General features: G+C 42.2%; 4 protein-coding genes across 4 annotated transcripts in view; 3 read left to right on the top strand and 1 right to left on the bottom strand.

Moving 5' to 3' along the window:
• LOC144629736 (neurobeachin-like protein 1) overlaps positions 1 to 22,857 on the bottom strand; it is a 66,827-nt gene that overhangs the window by 17,884 nt on the left and 26,086 nt on the right. The window lies entirely within an intron of this gene.
• LOC144630005 (uncharacterized) lies at positions 569 to 21,017 on the top strand. The gene is made up of 4 exons (XM_078488270.1): positions 569 to 1,599; positions 2,188 to 2,296; positions 17,767 to 18,174; positions 20,718 to 21,017. Exons 1-4 carry the CDS (start codon positions 569 to 571, stop codon positions 21,015 to 21,017), a joined length of 1,848 nt encoding a protein of 615 aa, XP_078344396.1.
• On the top strand, positions 2,438 to 9,289 carry LOC144630916 (uncharacterized). The gene is made up of 3 exons (XM_078489275.1): positions 2,438 to 2,516; positions 3,069 to 4,220; positions 9,207 to 9,289. Exons 1-3 carry the CDS (start codon positions 2,438 to 2,440, stop codon positions 9,287 to 9,289), a joined length of 1,314 nt encoding a protein of 437 aa, XP_078345401.1.
• Positions 12,088 to 13,050, top strand: LOC144630006 (uncharacterized). Its single transcript, XM_078488272.1, has one exon. It carries the CDS (start codon positions 12,088 to 12,090, stop codon positions 13,048 to 13,050), a length of 963 nt encoding a protein of 320 aa, XP_078344398.1.

Below are 22,857 nucleotides of genomic sequence, written 5' to 3'. Positions count from 1 at the left end.
TGCCTGGGAACGGATGATTTAACAATGAATTTGCATGAAAGATAGTCAAAACACCTCAAGCGTTCCTGTCAAGGGTAGATTAATGATTCCATTATTGCAAATTTGATTTCATTCTTTTCTTCAATATTCCATTCTTGAATTGATTGGATTGTTGTCTGGCTTTAACTAGTCAACCGTCAAATGTCACACGTGGTGTTTTCTCATCAGTTTGTTCTTCACGTTCTTTTATTCCAACCCTATGATAATACCAAAAGAGAGGCGAGACATTTTGGTACACTGAAAAGACACAAAAATTCTACTGGCAGAAGAAAAAGTGGGAAAAATGTCGTTGACCCATTTTATGCAAATTGGGGAATGAAATCAACATTCCAGTTTTGAATCGAGTCGCCGTTTCAACATTGAAATATTCAATTCAAGAATGGAATATTGAAGCAAAGAATGAAATCACATTTGCAATAATGGAATCATTAATCCACCCTTGACAGGAACGCTTGAGGTGTTTTGACTGTAAAACAACACCATGTAGCAGTCATTGATTTAACTTCAACTTAGTTGACTTGGGTTGAAAATGAGAGCGTTTCATCTTGTATTTCCTACACGCTTCTTATGGAATCAGAGATGCATAATATTAGGAATCCTTCTATTCCTCCTTGTTGATATTGTGACATTTTTGAAATTTGACGAATTAACAGTGTTACTACCCAGACGGCGAAACTCCGTGAGAAAGACAGGAAATTTGAACTTGCATGTGTGGTTGGAAACATGTGCGAGAGATTTAAACATTTTGTGTAATTTCCCTATGTTTCCCAACGCCCCGGACAATAGGCTTTTACTAAACAAGACAGAAGTCGCCACCCAAGAACTTGGCAAGGACTTGACAAGCGCAGAGACCGGATTGAGATTATTCGGATTTATTATACCGGACAAATCTGGTGTTTATCTTTTTGCGGTTAAATTTTGCTCCGCTGAAGTTTGGCTGAGTCACCACGAGAACTGGAGAAATGCAAGGAAGATATGGGACTCTGGAAAGCTATCACAAGAGGAAAAGAACTTTGGAGTTTCTGATGAGATCGGACTGATAGCAGGAAAGAAGTATTTCATCGAAGTCGTGGCCACTTGTTTTGGTCAACGAAAGAAAATACAACTTCTGTGGAAAGCCCCAACGAGTTCTAGTTTTGAAGTTATAAACGGCTCGTTTCTGTCTCATTACATGGACGACAGCAGTTTGAATAATTCCAAGATCTACGATGACTCACTGCCAGATTCTCCCGTTTGCGCTTCAAGGAGGAATAAATCTACGTATTTCCAAGCCCAGCGCGAAATAAGCTATTTATCACACGAGGAAATAAAAGATATATTGCCGTATTGTGACTATAATGCAAGCTATACTGTCAACAAAAGATTGGAACAGTATCAAGCGGTGAATTTTTACGTTGTTCACACATATGTGTACCCGTTCCCTGAACATAATAAGCTTCATCCGCCTAAACATCTTAAACCTCAAGACAGAATGCATGCATTTAAACTTCCACTTGACAAAGACGAAGCCTTGGAAGTTGTTCGTGTTTTTATGGAGTCGCTGGAGAGGAAAATTTCAGGGTAGGTAAATTTATTAGTGGTAGCGTTAATAGAGAAGCGCGCGAGTGACGTCACGACTCAGAGAAGACTCAGACAAACAAACCGAAATTGAGGACGATTTTCCTAAAACACTTTCTAAAGCAGCCGGTATTCCTAAAACACTTTTATAAAACGAAAACTTCGCCTAGATTCCTTCTATTTCGCTCAGAACACGCTGATGTTTTTTGAGCCTTGTGGCGGGTATATTCATTTGCATTCTATTTTTAGACCTCGCGCGCTTCGCTATTAAATAAGGGAGATACGTGGCGTATTGGTTAGCGCACTGAACTCCCGATCGAACAGACCGGGTTCGGCCCCTGCTCGGGGACGTTTTGTTGTGTTCGTAGGCAAGACAATTTACTCGGGTGTATATAATTGAGTACCGGTGAATTAAATGCTGTGGGTCCCTACGATGGACAAGCATTCCATCCGGGGGGGGGGGGGAATATTTACACTTGCTTTATGCTGTAGAAACCGGGATGAGCTCCGGCGCAAAGAGCCACTTGGCTCAACGCAAACTAATCCGGATAAATTTTAATTTTGGCTTTGTCTAACTTGTATCCTACACAGGAAATTTTCTCTAAGCGAAATAAGAAATGTTGAACGAAAGACTGTTAAGAAGAGAGGCAATCGATATCTGATTGAAGTGAAACTACTGGATTTAACAAACAACAGAAAAGTGATGTACACACATATAAGGTGGGGGTTTTGGCACAAATCGCGACAACTCGCTCGGCTCGCCTCGCTCCTTGTCGCGATTAGTGACCAAAACCCCCACCTTATATGTGTGTGCAAAAATCGCGAGCGGCACCCAAAATCTATGCGGCTTGAGAGCTCACAAATCTCAAGCACCATTGATGTGCCAGAAAAAATTCCTATTGAACAAATGTTTCTCATTGGTATAAACGCCAACATGACTGCTGCAAGTTATTCGAAAGAAGTTTTGCAAGCACTCTTGAAGGAAATTCGCGGCTTTAAAGAAAATCCACAATGGAACAACAATTTTTTATTGGCCCAATCCGATTTCAATGAATGGCTACGAGTGTGGAAAATGACCATACCAGAAGGAAGCCGAATCAGCAAAGACCTTTTTGTCTTTCAAAAGAAAACAAAAGGAAAGTTTGTTTATTTGGTAGAGAATGAAATAAGAGATTTGAAAAGCGTAAAAGTAAGTTTTGAGATGAAAATAAAATTTACAAAAGAAAATTTTGAGACTGGTGTAACACAAGAGATGGAGCATTATTTTAAAGAAAAAGAACCGCACGTTTTTAACGAAAATAATAAACAACAGATAAAACAAGATTTCGATAGATTTATTGAAAGAGCAAAAGGTCAAATTGAGGCTTGGTCAGAGCGCGGCTCAGGCTGGGTTATTGAAAGAATAACCGAAGCGTACGTCAATGTTGCACGCTATCAGCCATTGCGCGGAGGAACTTATTTGCCTCTCCCAGCCAATTTGGCAAAAAAGAAAGCAATAATCAACGTGCAAAACAGGGATAACGAATGTTTGAAGTGGGCTTTGAGAGCTGCACTTTTTCCTCCAAGGGACGGAAAAAACCTTCAAAGAACAAGCAAATACCCGGCCAACGACGGAATTAACTACGCAGGCATCGATTTCCCCACACCTGTAAAACAGATTGACAAACTCGAGAGGCAAAACAGCAACCTCGCAATAAATGTGTTCGGCTGGGAAGACAATCGTGTGATTGTGCACAGAATAAGCAAAAAAGAAAAAACCATTCCTCGTATAAACCTTATGTTAATAGAGTCAGGATTAATTCAGCATTACTGTTTTGTAAAAAAAGTAAGCGCTTTACTCTTTGATCAGAGCAAACATCGTTCTGCAAAACACTTTTGCATGATGTGCCTGACCGGCTTCACAAGACCTGACTTGCTCGAGAACCACGAAAAACATTGCAATGGCATGAACGGCAGGCCAACAAGGATCGAGATGCCGGAAGAGGGGAAAAACACCCTTTCTTTCCAAAATCATCACAAACAGATGAGGGCGCCATACGTGATATATGCGGACTTTGAGGCTTTGGTCAGAAAGATTCAAGGATGCGAGCGTGGGCCAGAGAGCAAGCAAAAAAGCTACACTGAGAAAACAGAACAGCACGAGGCATGTGGTTTTGCTTACACAGTTGTAAGGAGTGACGGAAGAAATGAACGGCCAGTGGTTTACAGAGGTGAAAATGCTGTTGAAGTGTTTTTGAACTGTCTTCAAGAGGAAGAGAAAAAAATAAGAAATAGTTTGTCATCGCCAAAACCTCTTGTGATGACAGCAATAGATTGGGAAAAATTTAAAAATGCAACTGATTGCCATATTTGTGAAAAAAGTTTGATAAAAGATTACTTTTTAGACTCTTTACCTGTATGGATAAGTGAAACAGGTAGAGTATACACTTATGATGGGCAATGGCATAAAAAATGTTATTACAATGTAAAGAAAGAACACGACAGTTCGTTTCTCATTCTAAAAAGATTGACAGAAGAAGAGCACAAAGAAGCTGCAGAAGAACAAGATGACTGCTTATGCTGTGGACAACCTTTGCTTCAGCAAAACTTCAGAGATGCAGTTAAGGACCATTGCCACATAACAGGCAAGTTTCGAGGAGCCGCGCACAACGCATGCAACCTTAAAATGAGAATAAAACCAAAAACGGACCAAATACCAGTTGTATTTCACAACCTTAGGGGCTATGATGCACACCATTTAATGCAGGCGATGTCAAAGCTGTCTCAATCGACACAAAAAGAGGTGAAATGCGTAGCCAACAACATGGAGAAATACATAACATTTTCATTTGGCGGTCTGCGCTTTATTGACAGCTTGAACTTTCTACAAGGAAGCCTCGATTCACTTGTAAGCGCAACACCGAAAGAGTCATTGAAAATAACAAAATCTCTTTCTTCACAAAATTTTGAACTTCTTTTAAAAAAGGGAATTTACCCTTACGAATACATGGAATCGTGGGAAAGGCTTGACGAAACAAGTCTGCCAGACAAAGAAAAGTTTTACAGCAAGCTAAACGACGAGCACATAACAGACGAAGAGTACGATCACGCAAAGAGGGTATGGGAAGCTTTTGGATGCAAAACGCTTGGTGACTACCACGACCTATACGTGAAAACAGACGTGTCCCTGTTGGCCGACGTTTTCGAAAACTTCCGAAAAATCTGCCTTGAGCAGTACGGGTTGGATCCTGCGAATTATTACACGTCGCCTGGCCTTTCTTGGGACGCACTCTTGAAAAAGACAGGCGTGCAGCTTGAGCTCCTTACAGACTCAGAAATGCATCTATTTGTCGAAAGGGGAATAAGAGGAGGTATTTCCATGGTTAGCAAGAGATATGCAAAGGCAAACAATCCTTATGTTGAAGGCTATGACCCAAGCAAGCCAAAAAAATACATAATGTACCTTGATGCAAACAACCTTTATGGGTGGGCAATGAGCAAGCCACTGCCAAAAAGTGGTTTCAAATGGAAAAGAGTTATGCCGACTGAAAAAGAAATAATGAGAAAAAAGGAGTTTGCAAGAACTGGCTGGATATTGGAGGTAGACCTTGAATACCCCGCAGAACTTCATGAAGAGCACAACAGCTACCCATTGGCACCAGAGAAAAAGAAAATAAGCGAGGAACTTTATTCTGATTACCAAAAAAAATTAAAAGATAAGCTTGATCTGGACCCACCAGACAGCGAAAAGCTTGTTTTGACTCTTGAGGACAAAAGTAACTATGTTGTGCATTACCGAAACTTGCAGTTTTATCTTAAGCAGGGCATGAAACTAAAAAAAGTTCACAAAGTAATGGAGTTCGAACAAGAATGCTGGATGGAGCCGTACATCCGGATGAACACAGAATTCAGGAAAAAAGCGAAAAACGACTTTGAAAAGAACTTTTACAAGCTCATGAATAACTCAGTTTTCGGAAAAACAATGGAAAACCTGCGTAACCGTGTTGACATAAAAATAGTGCGAAGCAATGAAACAAACAAAATACGAAAATTGATTGCAAGCCCATTGTACTCAAGGCATGTAATGTTTTCTAACGATCTGGTTGGAATAGACATGCGCAAAAGCAAGCTTATTCTTAATAAGCCTGTTTACACTGGGATGACTATCCTTGACAACAGCAAGATACTAATGTATGATTTCTTTTACAACCATCTGAAAAAGGTATACGGTCCACGTTGCGAGCTCTTGTATACGGACACAGACAGCCTTTTGCTCGAGATCGAAACAGATGACATCTACGAAGACATGGAATGGAACAAAACTCTGTATGATACAAGCGACTACCCAAAAGAGCATCCACTCCATTCATACGAAAACAAAAAGGTCTTGGGAAAAATGAAAGACGAATGCGCAGGAACCCCTATAAAAGAGTGTGTTTGTCTCAGACCGAAAATGTACTCGATAATGACTGAGGGAGAAAGTAAAAAGGTTTTGAAAAAAATAAACGACGCATTTCCGGGAACATACATATCAGAGTGTGTTTGTACGGAAACGAAAGTGTTATCGATAAAGACTGAGGACGAAGATGAAAAGGTTTTAAACAAAATAAAAGACGAATTTCCCGGAACATACATATCAGAGTGTGATTGTAAGGGGCCAAAAAAATTATCGATAAAGGCGGACCAAAAAAAAATCAAAAAAGCGAAGGGTGTAAAAAAGAGCGTTGTAAAGAAGCAAATTGTACATGAACAGTATAAGGAAACGCTTTTTAGCGCTAAGCAGTTATGGCATGGAATGAACATACTTAGAAGCGTGGGACATGAGATTTACGGAATGCATCTCAACAAGGTCTCGCTGTCGCCTTTTGACTCAAAGCGATGGATAGCGGATGATGGGATACATACAAATGCTTACGGGTATAAGCCGACATAAACAGAACGTTTATAGCTTTTCTGGTGGTAACTGTGTATTTGGAGGAATAACAAGCAATTCTTCACGCACGAAGCCGCGCTTGGGGCCATCGTGCAAGTAATAAAGCACTGGCTGATCAGGTTTAGTAACAGACCTTTCAATGCTGTAGACTTTTAATGACCAAATCGGATCTGTAGCCCTTTTTACGCCGCCTTCCAGCTCGCCAGGTTGGTAAAGATAGCGCACATTAACGAGAGAGGGGAGCTTTTTTTCTTTTAAGCCAACAGGTCTTGTATATTTTGACGACGGTTTGGAAAAAACAGCCTTTTCTTTGATTGCGGCAGCTGGTTTCTTGCCAGTAAGACCTGTTACTTCGTTGTTCAGAGCTGTAACAACTTCGGGTAGCCTTTTAACCCACGCTGTCGACCTCTGGCCAGATGGCAGGGTCATCTCGACACCGTACTGATAACCAAACAGGCGCTCTGCCAGTGTTTGATTAAAACGTTCAACAATGGCTTGATCTCTGTGGATGTTAACACGCCCGCGCCTAATATAGGTTTTGTGATTTTCCATTTCTTTGGTAACAGCGCCCATGAATTCGCGCCCGGGGTCAACTTGCAGCATCTGTGGCCATTTTAGTGCACTTCGCCTGTAAATTGTCTGAAAACCTTTTGCAACCTCAGTTGAATCTTTGGAGGTCAAAGGCTCGGCCTCTTTGTAACGGCTGGCAACGTCAACAACAGTCAGCGCGTATTTGTAAACTTTTCGCCCTCGCGGCAGTTTGTCGTGTGGCAGAAAAAGAAGGTCCGCCTGGTGGACCGCGTTAGGAGTAGAAACATCGAATTTTGGGCGAGGAACGTATCGTGGTGCCGGAAGGTAGATCTGCCAAAGGGCCTGCTTAACGAGCCACTTTTTAGCAGCATCTTCGGAAACCTTGGCAGCCTCGGCTAATTTTTTTATCGCGGCAATTCCTTTCCAATAGCCCTGGGGGCTATAGTAGACTTTCGAGATCTTTGCATCCATGCGTATACAAGAAAAAAAGAAAAGTTTAAAGAAACCGAAAGGCAGCGTACCCAAGTGCAAGCGCGCCAGCACCAACGAACATAAGTTCACCTTGTTTCTGCTGCTCGCTTGGCTGATAAAAATCAGAAAACTTGGGCTCTTTCGGTGAAATAATTTGTTTGTCAGGATGTGCCTGGTTGTAGAGTTTGAAAGCGTAGTCAGTGTTAGTGAAGTTCTGTTTGGCCTGCTCTTTTATTTCCGCGTTGGTTTGTATCCAGTCGAGGAGCTTGGTGCGGTCGCGAGAGTATTTCGCGTAAGCGGCCTGGTAAGCCTCGAGAGCTTTGTCGTGTCTTTCTTTTTCTTTTAAAGCGGCGTCATCTCCGCCACCCAAAGCTCGAGCAAGGTAGTTGCCGCCAATGAAAGCAGCAGCGTTCAAGATAGCTCCGCCAGCCATAATCGCGATGCTTGCCATTGTGTGTCTTTGTTCTTATATTATGCGAATTTTTTTTTTAATTGGTGGGGAGGATTTTCTGGTCCTCGAGATATTGTTTTAGTGCAATACTGCCTGTCACGACGGCTGTGAACTTTACATAGTTCATAAAACTGCTGCTTGGGTCGGATGTGAAGTTTTCTTTCACAACTTTTTTGGCAGCCCAGCCGATTCCGGCGGCTAGACCTGTAATGGTGGCTGCATCCATGAGTGTTTTCACGAGTTTGTTGTCGGACATGACGGTAGAACTTAGTTCAGTATAAAATAAAAAAAAACATTTAATTGAAAATTCATTGTTCCCCTTCTTCTTGAGCGCTTTCGCGCACTTTCACGAAAATATCTGGGTTTTTTGCAATCCAAACGATTGTTTTGACGCACTTTTCCGTGAAATTTATCCAAACCAAGCCAACCGTTGAAACTGCAGCAACGGTTAACATAAACTGTTGGATGTCAGGGACTTTCCACATTTTATTATAAAATGATGAAAAAATATTTAATTGAAAGTTTATTAATCCATCGGACGAATTCCTCTTTTTGGTTGCGGAATTTTCGATGATGCGCTGATTCGCTGCCGCTCTGCAGGAGCCTCTTGAGCTGGCTCGGGTTCTGGTGCCGTGCCTTTGGCTGGGTGGGTTTTGCTCTTGATAAAGGCTTTGATGTCTTCGCGTTTGACATAAGTTGTAATAATTGCAACGCCAATACTCATCAAAGAGATCCATTGATTTGTGCTTAGACCGCTGGATTCCGGCGGAGACTCGGTCGGAGCTGGTTCCGTTACGGGTGGAGTTACATTTCGCTTAGCAGCCGCAGATTTCTTTTCCTTTTCTTTTGCAATTATGGCAGCGGCCTCGACAGCAGCTTTTTTCTGTGCTTCACGAGCCTGTTTTGTTTTTTCAGCTGCAAGCTTGCCAGCAGCCACTCGCTTTGGATTTTTGGCAGGTTTTGTTGCAGGAGTTGTTGAAGTGACTTGTGGAACGTTTTCTTGAACAACTGCAGGTTCGCTCGGTATTTGTGTTTCAGGGTCCGCCATTTATTAGAAAAAATAATATATTTAAATGAAAAATGCTTAGCAAACTTTTTTGGTCAGCATTTAATGAGCATTGTTCAGTAATTACTTAGCATTTTCTTAGAATTGCTTAGTAATTTACTCAGGAAGATCTTTATGCTCGCTTTCTAGAGTCGCTTGTGGTGCTGTGCTGTAATCAATGTGCTTTGCTGTTATCAAAGCAACAGAAGCTGGAGCAAGAAACTTGCCGTATTTGAAAGACAAACCGCCGACAAGATTGGAAAGCTCGTTGTTGATGATGTAGTCATTTTTTAGCTCTTTTTGCAAAGCTTCAATATTTTTTAAGGGCACGAACAGACTTGCGGCTTTCGTAAAAAGAGTGAGCGCGCTGTCAATAAGATTTTCTGTGGTCTTGGCCCCAACATACGCTTCGTACCTCTTGAAGTACTTTTCGACGTCTTTCTCGGTCAAGCGCTTTACCTGATCGTGAGTTAGCTGCACACCGATTGCTTCTTTAGACTTGCCTGTTGAAACAAGTCTTGCAAGCTGTTCACGTAAAGCTGGAATGTCAGGTCCCGCTGCTTGCATCTCTGACGAGTCGCTTAGCGACACTGGTTCAGGTTCAAGCAATTCCATTACGGACGTTTCCAACATAATTCGTTCACTTGCAGTGATATCAGTGGAAGTTGCGAACGGGTCAGCCATTTATTACTCAAAAAAATATGTTCAATAAAAAAATTCTGTGCCGTAAGGGTGGCGATGAGAAATAACAAGATGCGAAAACTTATTTTTTTTTAGCTTTGAAATGACTTCTTTGTAATCTTCATGGGAAAGTTCGCCAGAGTAATCCTCAAAGATTGCCTTCGTGGTCTTGGCAGAGGGGGTGTAAAAGAAAACGATTGCCGCAACATTTTCGCGGAATGAGGCTGTTATGCTTGTCATTTTTTGAGTCAGCACCCACACGCTCAAACCTGCGTGGCGAGCAGAGAAAGCAAGATTTACTAACTCCCCCGTTCGACCTTTTACATCTTTCGAAGCAGCGCAGTCGTCGAGGATGATAAGCGTGTTCGCACCCTCAAAAAGAAATCTTGAAAGCTTTAACCAAGATTCAACCTCGTGCTGCTCGCAAATGTAAACATAAAAGCGCGGATCTTCCTCAGCAAAGCGATAGTAAGTCTTGTTGTGCGCGAAAGTCGGGCATATGAGCACGATGTACTCAAACTTGCCTCGGAAAGGGCCACAAAGCTGATTGACCACGTACCTTGTTTTTCCTGAGTTTGTTGGTCCAACAATGAGGGCGTTAAAGGGTATATTGGCAGGATCCATTTCAGAACTTCGTTCTTATATTATAAAAGCACAGATTCTAACTGCCTGCCAATTATATTCATTTGGGCGTCGCTGATTACGTAAATGTGGCAGTTCAAATTACCTGAGCCGCTTGTTTTCCTCTCTAGCTCAAGCTGTACGCCATCCTTTGTGTTCACAAGGCGCGTGCCGCTTCCGTGCATCGCGTGGTCAGCCATGGAACGCAGATCAATCAGAAGGCCAAACTTGTCTTCGGTATAAAACTTTTGCAGGTTCATGTGCTGCGTTTTTTTTTCTTTCATAAAGAATCTTTTAACTTCTTCCCAAATGTCCATTCCTTCGATGCCGTTGTTGTACAGCATGTTTGGCGAGCCGTTGACAGTGACGCTTACTTTTGTAAGGTCCGGGTTAATGTACTTTTCTGAGCTCCTTGCACCTTTGGCATATTGCTCAATAAATAGGAGCAAGATACCTTTTAGGGACCTCCTCTGCGGGTTGACCCTGAGATTCAGACGTGTGTCGGAGCCTTTTGCAAAAGTCACCACTTTGTCCCTCTGGATGTGGTCGTAAGCGAACTCTTTGCCGCCCGAATAAGCGCTGAATGCCTCATCTGCAATTTCTTTGCTTCTTATCATCTCGTACTCCAGCTGGATGTTTGTCAGCTTGTATTTCAGTTTTGTTGCATCTGAGCCTCTTACAACATGTTCGGCTGCCGCGAGCTTCAGTTCGAACACAAGATCGTTGTATAGTGCCTGTGGATAAAATGCTCCGTGGTCAGTTAAAATCTGGTGATCCAGACGGATGCGGTATTTATTACCATATAGCTCATTCAGCTTTTTTTCTGCGTCGACTCCTGAAGTTTTCTTATCGCCAGCATTTGAGCGAATTTTGTTGAGGTCCTCGCTCTGAATGCCCTCTGGCACCCTGTCGTCGCGCTCCTCCTGCGAAAGGAAAAATCCTCAAATATTTTGTAGATGTCATAGCCCACCGTGTCCTGCACGACGGTGCCTTCATACTTTACAACAAACTTGTCGACAAGAGCTCGGCTGGCGTTGTCAACCAGAAAGTTGTTGGCATGGCCTCCGCTCAAGTCGATGTTGAAGCGCAGCGCCAGCGAGCCAGGCACAATGACCTCGTTTTCGTTCAGCTTTGGCACTGAAACATACAACGTTTCCTCTGGATTGGCTTCAGTGCGGTCAAAAGTGATTCGTTTTACAGCTCGCTCGGCTTTCAGTGCGCCGAGGGTTTTCTCTACGCGTCCCGGTCGAAGGTTTTCTTGAACAGCAGCCATCTCTCGATTGGTTTTATTGTTAAATTGAAAAGTTTAATTTGAAAATATATATAAATTACGTGATGGCAACAGGTGGTGGTGATTTTGGATACGAGGACCCTGATTTGGACCGAGATCTTGACCACAACAGTGATAACGATGATGAAGAGGAACAAGAGGTCGACACAACCCGACCATTTCAGCCCGGGATGGTATCCACACCCTACCATGGGGGTGAACAACATGAAATGCAAACAATGCAGCACGAACAGAGCGGGCTGCCAGAAACATCCTACGACGAAACACCTTTGCTTGAAAGAACCCCTTCAATAAGTGATCTTCAAAATGAAAGTAATTTGCGACAAAAACTAAAAAAAGCAGTAGACATGATAAAAGGCAAATTTCCCAAAGCAAACTTTGAAAAAATAAAAATCAGAAGAGGCAAAGGGAAAAATGAGGGTAAAATTGTTGCTGTAGGAACAAAAAAAGGCGAGTACAAGATTCTAAAAGAAAATGAGTCAGGCTTCATGAAAAGCTTTTTAGACAGCTTCAAAGATGAACTTGGGCCGTCAGCTGAAGATCTTATTGCTCAAGACAATGAGAGCATAAGAGATGAACGCCAAAGATTAAGAGAAGCTGAAAAACAACTTCAAGAGGCCCAAAAACTCGCATCGGAAAAAGAAAAAGCCGCCCTAGAAGTGCAAGATCTGAGAAACAGAATCGAGCGAACTCAAGCTCAGATTGAAGCACTTACTCAAGAACACGGTTCGAATCTTGAAAGTGATTCAGAACTACGGAGACTGCAGCAACTGAAAAAAAATTATCAAAAGGATCTTGACAACGCGAAAAAAGAGGTGGTAGCCATTGAAAAACAATCGAAGCAGAAGACAAAAGAACAAACACGGGTCGACCAACTCAGGGCAAGCCTCGCTGCCAAAGAGAGAGAAAGAAACACTTTGCAAGAAAGGCTCAACGACACAAGAGCGTTGGATGATCTAAAAGAGCAAGAAGCCGAGCTGAAGCGACAAAACGATGAAGATCAAGCAGTAATACAGGATGAAAATACCTCCGCCACTGACAAACAAGCTGCTGAAGAAAGAGTTGCTGAAAGAACCGAGGAGCTCGCACGTTTGCAAACACAGATTGCAGAAAGAGAAAGAGCGCTTCCACTTCGTGAGAGGATCAAAGAAATCTTCAAAAAAAATGGCGTGACAGTAACAGCAATCTTTCTTGCTGCTGGTGTCACGATTGGTGCTGTAATTGGTGCCATTACAAACTCTTTGAAGGCTACCGGCAAAGCGTTGGGGAAAGGCTTAAGTGATGTTGGCTCAAAGGTGGCATCAGCTCTGCCCGGTCTTATTGGCTCGATTGTAAGTTTTCTTTTCAAAACAGCTGGTCAAGTAATTGGCTTTCTTGCAGAGCACACCTGGCTGCTTATACTTGCTGCGGTTGCTTTTCTTGTTGAAAGATACATCAAGAAGAGACGTTAACGCATAAGGGCGTAGAGCAAAGCTGCAGCTCCAACCGCACCAACAGCGACAGTTGCTTTGTTTATTTCGTGTGCATCATTGACTTCGACCTTTGTTGCTTTAGCGCTTTGCGCGCTTTCAGCTTCAGCACCTTCGGTGCTCGTTGGTGCCGGAGTTTTTTTTGTGTCCCTTTGAGACTCCTTGTGTATAGGATTTGAAGGGTGGCTGTTTGGTGGGTTTACCTTTGAAGGTCCTCCGGCCATCAGTTTAAGAGCTGCTTTTTTTGTTGATTTATTAACATCATTATTTAATCCTATTTTCATTCCTGCTACAGCCTGCTTCAGCTGATTGTTGTAGCCGACAACGCTTTCTGTGTTTATCACCATACTACCCGGCATCAGCCAGGCACCAGGGCAGACGGCGAGGTTAAGCCGAACCTTGGCCTCATCGATGGCAAGTTGGTATCTTTGAACTGACTTTGCCAGATCTGGTTGCCTTATAGCGTCTTCAACCAACACGAGGAACTCACTTTGAGCCTCCTTTGCGCGGCCGCCTGTGCCAAGTATGCTACTTCGAACGTTGACCTGCGAACCCAGAATACAGTAGACAAAAGCCTCTATCGACTGGTTTACTCTCGACAAACCTGCCTGAGTCAGCCCTTCTGCGGCGTTAGGACAAAACCAGTCTGCCTGTGCATATGCAGCGTCGTCTGGCTCGATATATTGAATTAAGTTACCCTTGCTTGCAGCTCCCCCTTCGTCCGAAAATTTATCGTAATCTGGGTATTTTGCTCCAGAATTTTTTGGTCCAATGTTAGTAAACCAGATATAAACATCACCAAGCCCATGATTGGCGCCTCTTGTGAAACGAAAATCGCTTGACGGGTCGACACCGAACTCAGCGCATATTCTTTTATACGAAGCCACGTCGTACTTGTTGTCGAACTGGCTAAACGTTGGGTCGCCTGGCAAGGCGCTTACGCTCTGAATTCCGCCCATCTGAAACAATATTCGCCTTATTGTAAAATAAACGTGAAAAAGGTAAAAATTACGCACAACAGGTGGCAAACTGAGAGCTGAGTGTTCTTCATCAAAAATTTCACGACTTATCCCACTGCCTGTTGTCGCGCACCAGACAGCAAAGTTAAGTTGTTGAGGCCAGTAGCCAATATTTGGGCTAGCAAGCCACCTTTTTGACTCTTTTCCTGATGTATGCTTCAGTTTTGTTTTTTGAAAAATCTCTCTTAATTTCGTTGTGAAATATTGATCTGGTGTTACGTAGATGTTGATTTTGCTGTTAAATATTTTTTTCAAACTCGGTGCGGCTTCGTGAAATCCAACCGCGGGAATTGGTAAAGATGCGCCTTTTGCGCCGCTTGGTGACAGCTGTTGTGGAAAACCGCCTGAAATTTGATTCACCCCCAGTGCTTTTTTCATCTCTGGGCTCCAATATTTGCTGTCAGAGCCAAAAACATTTATCAAATGGCCTTGCTCTGCCTTGTAATAAATGTCTGCCGTTGCTGTGTGGTTGTACGCGAACTCAACCTGTGCAACAAATTTTGTTCGGTCAGCGTTTGGATATTTTGCAAGAAAAGGTTTCCATGCATTGTCTTTTGCCGCTTCAGAAATTTTAGTTGCTTCTGGGGTTTTCATCCACTTCATAAAATCTCTTTCTTTGGAATCAAGAAAAATTGATTGAGAAATGTCATCAGCTCTCGGAATAGGCGGAGCCATTTTATATTAAAGATTTATTTTTCAAAAGATAATTATAAAGATGGTTGTGCTCACTGTCACCACAACAGAAAATCCGAAAACTGTTTATTTTGACCAGCCTATTCCTAAACCGAGCTATATCCGGCTGCTAAGTTGTTCTCTTTACAACAGCTGGAATAGTTTGGAAGAGGATGGAATAGTTTCTTACAAAAAAGGGAACGAGGAAAAGGAGGAAATGCGTTTTATACGGCAAGGAAACTACTCACTCGACGACATTGGGGATATTTTTGAAAAAGGATTTCCAGAGAAAAATATGTTTTCTGTAAAAAAAGGCATTACGGGTCGTTCCTTAATAATAAAAGCAAACGAGGCCAAAATTAAAACTTTTAGACTGAATGAAAGTCTTATTAAGTTCTTAAATCTGTGGGTTCTTAGTGATACTGATTTTCTTAATCAAATTGTGGTAAATAATGTTTCAAATCCTAAAAATTACTTCATCAACTGTGACCTTATTGACAAGCAACAAAGCTTGCTAAATGGTAAGCCTTCAAGCCTTTTAGCTTGTTTTGACATACGAGGGAAACCGTATGAAAAAATTCATTACCAAAATAAGCATCTTAACGTCTTGCGCGACGTTGCGGCTGAAGAAAATGTATCATCTCTGACTCTTTCGATAAGAGATGAAAATGAAAATCTATTCGAATTTAACGGCTTAAATCTTGCATATGAGATAGAATTAAATTAAATTAAATACAAAAATAAAATTAAAAGTATACGACCATGTCTTCAGCTAACGTGCTCCCAAGTGCACCTGATTATGGTGTTAGCGAAGAAAACAGCGTAAAACACGCGGAAACCCAAACTTTATATCCTGTTCTGCCGCAACAGAATGACTTCCGTTTGCAAAAAGCGAATGAAGTTTTGAAATATTTAAGCGAAGAAGTTGACCACTATCGGCTGGTTGCAAAAAAATACAAGCGAACAAAGACAATTATCAACTACGCTTGCTTCATTGCTGGTGGCGTTTCTGGTGCCCTTTCAGCAGGGGGGGTTGGTGCTGCAATGACAGGGATTGGCTTACCTGCGGCTCTTCCGATTGGCATAGTCGCTGCTACGTTCGGTGCCAGCGCTGCAGTTTTAACCGGTTTTTACAAAAAACTCGAGCCCAAACTTATTAAGCACTGCAAAATCATGGCCCTTGCCATGTCAAAGTTTGATACCGTCAACCGAATTCTTTCCAAATCTCTTGTTGACGGCAAAATAACAGATGCTGAGTTTCAGAGCGTTCTTAATGAGAAAGAGAGTTATGAGATTCAAAAACAAATATTTCGTAAGGGCACACTTCCAAAAGAAAGTAAAAAGCAAAGAAGTCCTGACATTGAACGGCTGAGACAGGAGATAAAAAAACAAGAACTGCAGAAATTAAAAAAACGTCTTGCAGCCGAGTCGAAATCAGATTTGAGAAAATAAACACTGGATTTAATCTGAGTGTTCAAAAAAATAAAATTAACGCATGACACAAATCGTGACATTGTGTTACACACAGCGTGACATTGTGTGACACAGAGCGTTACAGTCACGCGTGACGTTGCGTGACAGGTCAAACGAAAGGGCAAAACCCTGGTCGGGGGGTGCTCGTTGGCTGTTTCTTGCCTAGCCCCGGCTAGGACTTTTTCCCCGCCGCTGACAAGGCGGCTGTCCCGCATTTTTACCTCTGCCGAGGTTTGAAATCCCGAGGAATTTCTGAGCACCCCCACGTTATCAGTAGGGCCGAGGCGGGTTCACCCAGGGGTATCTCCCACTGAAAGGAGTCCCCCTATACCCCGTAATTCACCATCCGCACAAGCCATTATAACAGGATTCAAGTGGTTGGCCATCCACTACCTCCCTTGACTTCACCAGAATTTGTGAACTAACAAAAAGTTACGGCCGCGTTAACTTATATATAGTTCACTTTGTCACATTTTTCACTTGTGGTACCCTTTCACCTATTTTGAGCAAGTACGCATGCGCTTTTGGGCATCAGGATGATGTCATCATTAATTAGACACTTGGTAAAGTTTGGTAAATAGGCTAAAATGTTGGTTCTTTTCCAAGCGATTTGCTTTATTTTAACCGAACTTTCTACTCCCGTTTGGCAAAATGAGGTCAGACAGATAACATATCAAGTCGTGGAAGCAATGCTTGAAGCAGAAAAAAAATTAACAGGCCCGATTGAGTCCGATGTTTCGGGAAAGTTCTTTCGATCGATCGATAAACTTCTGTGATCAAATCCTGTTATTTCTCGATTTCTTCTCTTCGCTTCACTTCGCCAGCTTCTGTGGGGGCACAAAAAATTACAGCGCGTTAACTGAGCGTATTTTTTTTGTAATATCTGTTCTGTTTCGTTTTTTATCGGCCCAAACACTAAATCCTGATTAGGCCGCCATGTTTCTTTCTGCTCGTCCAAGGGCCTGAGAACTAGAAATATGGTTTCCAGACTCTCTCTGAAAATGTCACGCAACTCACGTAAGTCGCTCGCGATTTTGCGTGCCGCTCGCAGGGCAACCATTTTTCTGTCAAAAAAAAAAACGTTTTTGCACTTTGTCAGACAATTTTTGCATGTTTTTAACACGTGTTGTTTGTCAAAAAGTTTGCAAGAAGCTTTTTGTCAACTGATTTTAACAATTCGATGGTTTCTTCTCTTATGAAAAAGTTTTCCTTTTTTGCATTTTTATGGTAATTAGGACGCATGATGTCTTGTTCTTTTGTGTTGTTTGAGATTTTTTTTGGGCATGTTGATATGATTGATTTCCTTCCTTTTCCCATTTTATCTTTATTGGGCATTTGTTCAATAGGAATTATTTCTGGCACAGCAAGTCAGATTGATATTTTTGAGCGCCCAAGCCGCAGAGATTTTTGTTTGCCGCTCGCGATTTTTGCACACACATATAAGGTGGGGGTTTTGGTCACTAATCGCGACAAGGAGCGAGGCGAGCCGAGCGAGTTGTCGCGATTTGTGCCAAAACCCCCACCTTATATGTGTGTGATGTTATCTGAATACGTCTTCATGCCCAATGGAACAAAGGAACTTTGTTACCCAGAGAACTTTCAGTGGAACATAACAGTCAATGTTTATCTCATAGTTACAGCCAAAAATCTTGGAAGATGGGTTCATCACTTTATAAAGAACGTCGAAAAGATTGTGAATGAAACCAACGACCCTAATCTTCATGTTATAATATACGATTACAACAGCCCTGACATCAACTTGGAAAAGATTTTAAAGGAAAGTTCTTTGACAAACTACATGTTTTTGAGTGAAAGTGGTGAATATTCACGCACGAGGTCGTTTACCGAGGCTATAAATCTGGTGTCAGACCCTCACAGTATAATAGTCATGTTGGATCTCCACCTGGATATTGGAGCTTCATTCATCAATAACATTAGAAAAGTAAGTCATTCAATCCATCGCGTTTGGCATTAGCCTCATTCTCGTCCCCATAGCCCTTTCGTTTCTCTTAGCCGGCTGGGCCTTGGCACCAGAAAACGAAGGGCTCTGGGGACACAGGATTTCCAGTCCTAGAATCCAGGACTTCCGGTCTTCATGAATGCAGTCATGATGTCTCAAAAGAATGTATGAGAGGGTCGTTACGTTTTTGACTTCCGTTCAGGAATGCTTTGTTCCAAACAGCCAATCAAAAAAATTTGAATTAATGCAAAAATCCTATGTCCCCAGAGCCCTTCTTTTTTGTCGTGCCAAGGCCCAGCCGGCGAAGAGAAACGAAAGGGCTATGGGGACGAGAATGCGTTACCCTGTTCCAGGCTCTCGGTAGTTGGGGGAGAGCACAAAACGCAGGCGAGCGAGAGGGGGGGGGGGGGAGGGGGGGGTAAACAAGGTGTATTATGGGATCGTAAAAAAGCGAATATAATACTACCTTGATTTGATAAAAGGTGGCTATCGGGCTGTTAAGGAATGTATGGGGTTTCATTTTTTTTTTTTTTTTTTTTTTTTTTTGAGGATACGGAGAATTGTTCGGCTTTCTTCCAATGAAATGTCGCCCTGTCTAATGTAGTGAATGCAATCTTACTTTTTTTCTCCCTCCCTGTCTCCCCCCCCCCCGTCTCCCTCCCCCTAGATTTACTTGTGGTTAGTCTAGCCCAGTCTCTAACTCCAACCCCTCTCTTTCATTTGAATTCTAGTTGCGCGCGCTAACTAGTAGAACAGTTGTGATCTATAGCTTTCCATTCTGCTGTCTAAAGGAAGTTTGCCGGAGGACATCATTAAGTCCTATGAAGGTGGAAGTCTAACGATTTGCAAGTTTTGCGTCGGCTGTTATTGTACCTTAGAACAAAGCTTTAACGGGTTGAACTCTTGACTCGGTTCGTTTTGCTTGGTACAAATAACGTTGTGCTTCCTTTAGACAGCAAAGGTCTTCAGCCACATCAACTAGGACTCGGAACTAGACTTTAGGGCTGATTTGAAGGCGGTCATGGCGATATTGGGCTTGAACTCTTCCTTGGCTGGAGACTTAGAAAAATTCTGTTGTAATGTCCGAGGGTATTGGTTCGCTTTTTAACGATTCTTCACATCCGGGGTATTACATTGTGAATAAGATGGAAAGGTTGCAAAGAGCGCAGCTGATGGTCGAAAGGGAATTTCTTGAAACCCTTATGTGAGTAGAATTCTCTTCATTTGATGATTATTTTGCCGTTTTGGCTCATTTAGCGATCAGCGCGTTTTGCGATTTGTCAGCGAGAAGCAATTCGATATGCGTGGTTTCCGGCCGTGAACTGACATGAAACATATCGAATTGTCTCGCTGAGTCATGAATTGTTTAGTTATTTATTCCCCAATTCCTTGAAAATGAAGCGAACGTCGATGTAGAACGCCTGTTGATAGTTCATTTTAGACCATGCATGGATTTAGAAAGCTTCAGTTCAGCTCTCGCTCTAGCACTTTTTAAGTTGGTTTTTCAGTTGATGTTATTTCATGTTGTAAACAAGTTAATTAAATTGTAGAATTCATAATTTGAACAAAATGCCGTAAATGCAGTCTTCTTGGTTCGAAAAGACATAAATTAGAGTAATCAACGTTCACCTCGAGCTAAAACTATCCCTCATTCAACGTTCTCTGCCGAAATATGGCTCAGAACTATAGTGTTGTGTCAAAATTCGGAAGACACCTTTTATCAAATCAAGGTAGAAAGAGAAATTGAAAACAATGCTAATGCAATTTTTTTTTTTTTGGGGGGGGGAGGGGGTAAACAAGGTGTATTATGGGATCGTAAAAAAGCGAATATAATATTAATATTAATTTTAAAAAAGGTGCTTGAAAGGTAGACTTCTGTCATGATAATTCCATCAAAACAGACCGGCTAGCAACCCAAAGTCATTTCGCGAGAAGGTCACGATAGTAGCCTATTTGTAATGTTTATTAATTGTTAATCCTGTTGTTTTTTTCCTCTCATATTAATGCCATCCCATTTCGTAAACATGCACTGTAATCCTTGTCTTTCCTGCGATAATTTGTAACCATACATAAGTTAAACCAACAAAAGAAATCTGTAGTTCTATGAACGATTTTAGAGCGATTTTCGATTGGGTGTAAAACCAAAAAATTGTTGAAATTCGCGTTACTGAAAAGCTATAACGTCATAAAGTTTTTGTGACGTCATAACTTTAAAAATAATGTACATTTCAACAAATCCATGCTACAGATTTTGCTTCTAAATGCACTCTACCCGTGGTGTTGATTTCAACGGAGAAAAATGTAAGCTGTGTGAGTTTTTAGGGTTTTTGTGTTCTGGTCACGTGACTTACCGAATGTGGTCATGACTACCGAAAATAAAGACGACCTCCAATAGAACAGACATGTCCAAAAACTAAACCCAGGATTTTAAGGGAGCCCAAGATATGACGGTAAGAAGCCATCCATAGCAACCATTTTGTAGTTAAGGGCCAAAGTGCATTAAAAATTTTTGTTTTTGTTTTCAGCACTGTATCGAAGGTCGCACGGTCTATACACCAATTATTGTCCGGATGGAATGCGGTGCTAACCCCGTCAATTTAGCGGGGATGTGGCAAGTGTACGGATACGGGATTATAGGGATGTACAAATCAGACTGGGATAGATCAGGGGGATTCCCCACGGATCATAAAAACGAATGGGGCGGAGAGGACCACGAGCTTATGGATCAGCTGGTCAGCGTAGGGCTTGAGTTTGAACGCATGCGCACGACGTTCGTCTATCACTATTATCATTCAAAGAAAGGAATGTGGACAGATGCAGCTTAGCTGTCTGTGTTTGATTTATAACGTAATAACCGGCTTTTTATAAAAAAAGATTTTAAGAACAAAAGTGACGCCAAAACTTTTCAAAATTCGAAGTTTGTAATCCGTGTCAATCCTCCCCAATTTGAAACCATCTTTGTTCCTTTTTTGGTTCATTATTACCTCTTTGATGTTTTTCTACTATTCTATATTGACAGTGTTTATTCTGCACAGTAAAAAATACTACAAACTATTCAATGGCCGTTTTCACATTGGAAGACGGACAAGTCGTCTGACGATTTGTTTGTCTAGTATGAATTTAAAGTGCATATGAAGCGAAATTTTTTAATGCACATTTTTAAAGTTTAACATCTTATAAGAAAACCCTGAAAGTTTGAAAAGAAAAGAAAATAAATTGACGATTTTACAACCCAAAAAAGTTGCAGCATTTGGCTCTAAAATTGGCCGGAAAATCGCGCGACCAAAATACCACGTGATCTCAGCTCGTGACGTCACGTTGGTTGATTGTTGATTTCACTCCAAAGCATCAGATATGGTGGACAGGGCAAAAACTTCGCGAAGAGGGGGGAGAGGTGGCCCGAACAACGAGAGTTGTCGAAACACAACTTTTACTCCGGGTGTCAGAATGCACCAGTGGAGCAATTACAAAATGCAGGGCCATTTTTGAAGCGATATAATTCGGTGGCTCGGCAGCTCGACGGCTCGGTAGTCGCGTTAAGTGTTTAAAGAACGAGTAAGGTATATAATTCCGGCCGCTCGACGGCTCGGTAGTCGCGTTAAGTGTTCAAAGAACAAGTAAGGTATATAATTCGGTGGCTCGGCGGCTCAACGGCTCGGTAGTCGCGTTAAGTGTTTAAAGAACGAGTAAGGTATATAATTCGGCGGCTCGACGGCTCGGTAGTCGCGTTAAGTGTTTAAAGAACGAGTAAGGTATATAATTCGGCGGCTCGACGGCTCGGTAGTCGCGTTAAGTGTTTAAAGAACGAGTAAGGTATATAATTCGGTGGCTCGACGGCTCGGTAGTCGCTTCAAGTGTTTAAAGAACGAGTAAGGTATATAATTCGGCGGCTCGACGGCTCAGTAGTCGCGTTAAGTGTTTAAAGAACGAGTAAGGTATATAATTCGGCCGCTCGACGGCTCGGTAGTCGCGTTAAGTGTTCAAAGAACAAGTAAGGTATATAATTCGGCCGCTCGACGGCTCGGTAGTCGCGTTAAGTGTTTAAAGAACGAGTAAGGTATATGATTCGGTGGCTCGGCGGCTCGGAAGTCGCGTTAACTGTGTAAAGAACGAGTAAGGTATATAATTGAGTGGCTCGGCGCCTCGACGGCTCGGTAGTCGCGTTACGTGTTTTAATCCCTTCTATTTCATCGTCCTCTTCGTCTTGATCGTCATCTTCGTCTTCTCCCGCGAGTGGTTCGTCTTCGTAAGGGGCAAACCGGCTAAAAACTATATTGTACTCTTCTTCATCTGTTTCTTCTTTACTCTCTTCGCTACCCGAATAGCCACAAAATTCGCTCGAATCTTTGTTCAGTAGAATTTTAATGTTTACAGTGTTTTTATATACATATTGAAGAACTAAAAACGACAGAAAAAAATTTCGCTTCATATGCACTTTAAGACGGCTTTTAGACGACTTGTCCGTCTAGACGACCACGTCGTCCTCACAAAATCGTCTTCAGTCCTAGACGGCCTAAATCGACGGACACATTCAGACGACATGTACGTCCAAAATCGTGTCCGTCCCGTTTTCATACTTAAGACGATTTGTCCGTCTCAAACGATTTGTCCTTCTAGACGATTTCTAGTGTGAAAACGGCCAATGGTATCAAGTGGTCCAGCCGG

Source organism: Oculina patagonica, chromosome 11 (genome assembly GCF_052425735.1).
Source record: "Oculina patagonica isolate OP01 chromosome 11, crgOcupat, whole genome shotgun sequence".
Classification (NCBI taxonomy): Eukaryota; Metazoa; Cnidaria; class Anthozoa; order Scleractinia; family Oculinidae; genus Oculina; species Oculina patagonica.
This window is presented reverse-complemented; position numbering and strand designations above follow the sequence as displayed.

Bases quoted from the DNA above. Each gene is read 5' to 3' on its own strand.
- LOC144630006 (XM_078488272.1), top strand. From the start codon at position 12,088: ATGAAAAGCTTTTTAGACAGCTTCAAAGATGAACTTGGGCCGTCAGCT.
- LOC144630916 (XM_078489275.1), top strand. From the start codon at position 2,438: ATGCGGCTTGAGAGCTCACAAATCTCAAGCACCATTGATGTGCCAGAA. The intron at 2,517-3,068 runs GTATAAACGCCA...TGCCTCTCCCAG, and splicing joins TGAACAAATGTTTCTCATTG to CCAATTTGGCAAAAAAGAAA. The intron at 4,221-9,206 runs GCAAGTTTCGAG...CTGTTATCAAAG, and splicing joins GGACCATTGCCACATAACAG to CAACAGAAGCTGGAGCAAGA.
- LOC144630005 (XM_078488270.1), top strand. From the start codon at position 569: ATGAGAGCGTTTCATCTTGTATTTCCTACACGCTTCTTATGGAATCAG. The intron at 1,600-2,187 runs GTAGGTAAATTT...TATCCTACACAG, and splicing joins CTGGAGAGGAAAATTTCAGG to GAAATTTTCTCTAAGCGAAA. The intron at 18,175-20,717 runs GTAAGTCATTCA...TTTTGTTTTCAG, and splicing joins TCATCAATAACATTAGAAAA to CACTGTATCGAAGGTCGCAC.